Raw genomic sequence first — 1,500 nt, forward strand, 5'->3', positions numbered from 1 at the left:
AAGAATCAGAATTAAAACACGCAACAAGACACCTAGAGGTTAAACTGAATGCAGTGAATGCCTAAAACCAGTAGGCTGCTTTCCAACAGCGTAAATTTATCTATCTATTGGGCCACCGTCAAGAAACATTGAAAAGTCATCAGACAAGACAGAAACCAAGGGAATTGGCAATAACAATGATAGAGAAGACGCACTGAGAATGGAAAAGGTGAAGTTAAAGTTAAAGTAATTTTTTGTACACAGAGGGAAAATTCTGACCATCTTTCTGGTTGAGAGCATGTTGTGCTTTCTGGTTTATGTACCACTTTTCTGTAAATAATCTTTTTGTGTAATCCTTTTCAGTTTTAAGAATGGTAGCGTTGGTCCAAGTAATTTTATGGTCTGAATTTATAGAATGTTTGCAAAGAGCGGAATGCTCCGGACGTTGAAATTTAATAGCTCTTTGGTGCTCGTTGATTCTAGATTTAAGGTCACGTTTTGTCTGTCCAATGTAGATTAAATCACAGTCATGACACGGAACTTGGTAGATCAATCCAGAAACTTCACCTTCTTTCATGGGGTCTTTAGCCGAGGGAAGGTATTTACCTATTGTCAGATAGGGTTTCATCGCAACTTTGATTCCTATGCCATAAAGGATACGCTGAATTTTGTCGGTTACCCCCCTTATGTAAGGAAGACAAGTAAAAGATTTATAAGGAGGAAGCGAAGGTTTCGGTTTGGGTCGCTGTATGCAAGCAAGTTTTCGTGGAAATCCGTTGAGCATTAAAGTATTGTGAATGTTTTTCTTGTGGTGTGAACGTTCAGAATCATCCGTTATGTGAGTGTCCAGTCTGTTGTACAATGTTTTGGCCACTGTGAGTTTTTGATGCTTGGGGTGATGTGAGTTGAACTGCAGGTATCTGTCTGTATGTGTTGGTTTTTTGTGTATGGTAGTGGTTAGTTTTTTGTTGTTGCTATGGCGAACCACTTTAACATCCAAAAATGAAATTTTGCCGTTGACCTCATGTTCTATGGTAAATTGAATGGATGATGAAATGCTGTTAAGGTGCTTGTGAAAATCATTAACTGCAGTTTTTTTGATGATGCAAAACGTGTCGTCAACATATCTAACCCATAATTGTGGAGGAGTGTGAAAGGTGCTGATGGCTTTGCGTTCAACAAATTCCATGAAGATGTTAGCAACAACTGGAGAGATGCAGGAGCCCATCGGCGTACCATAAATTTGGCGATACAACACATCTTTATAACAAAAAACAGTAGATTGAAAACACACTTTTAAAGCTTGAATCACGTCATCTGCACATAATTTTGTACGACTTTCAAGTGAATCGTCTGCCGATAACAGGTTAGATATTAGGTCCAAGGCTTCTGTCAGAGGGACAGAAGTGAAGAGGCTTACAACATCAAACGAAACGAGACAGTCTTCCTGGCTAACGTCAATATCTTTAATTATTTTGACAAACTCCGTGGAATTTTTTATGCAATATTGATGATCGAAGA

The 1,500-nt window shown here is 38.6% G+C and overlaps 1 protein-coding gene across 1 annotated transcript; it reads right to left on the reverse strand.

Moving 5' to 3' along the window:
* LOC145780019 (uncharacterized) lies at positions 1–1,500 on the reverse strand. The gene has a single exon (XM_082591722.1). The coding sequence runs from the start codon at positions 1,205–1,207 to the stop codon at positions 221–223; it is 987 nt and encodes a 328-aa protein (XP_082447848.1). The 5' UTR covers positions 1,208–1,500; the 3' UTR covers positions 1–220.

This window comes from Aplidium turbinatum, chromosome 11 (genome assembly GCF_918807975.1).
Source record: "Aplidium turbinatum chromosome 11, kaAplTurb1.1, whole genome shotgun sequence".
Lineage (NCBI taxonomy): Eukaryota > Metazoa > Chordata > Ascidiacea > Aplousobranchia > Polyclinidae > Aplidium > Aplidium turbinatum.

Coding starts and splice junctions, on each gene's coding strand:
- LOC145780019 (XM_082591722.1), bottom strand. CDS start 1,207: ATGGGCTCCTGCATCTCTCCAGTTGTTGCTAACATCTTCATGGAATTT.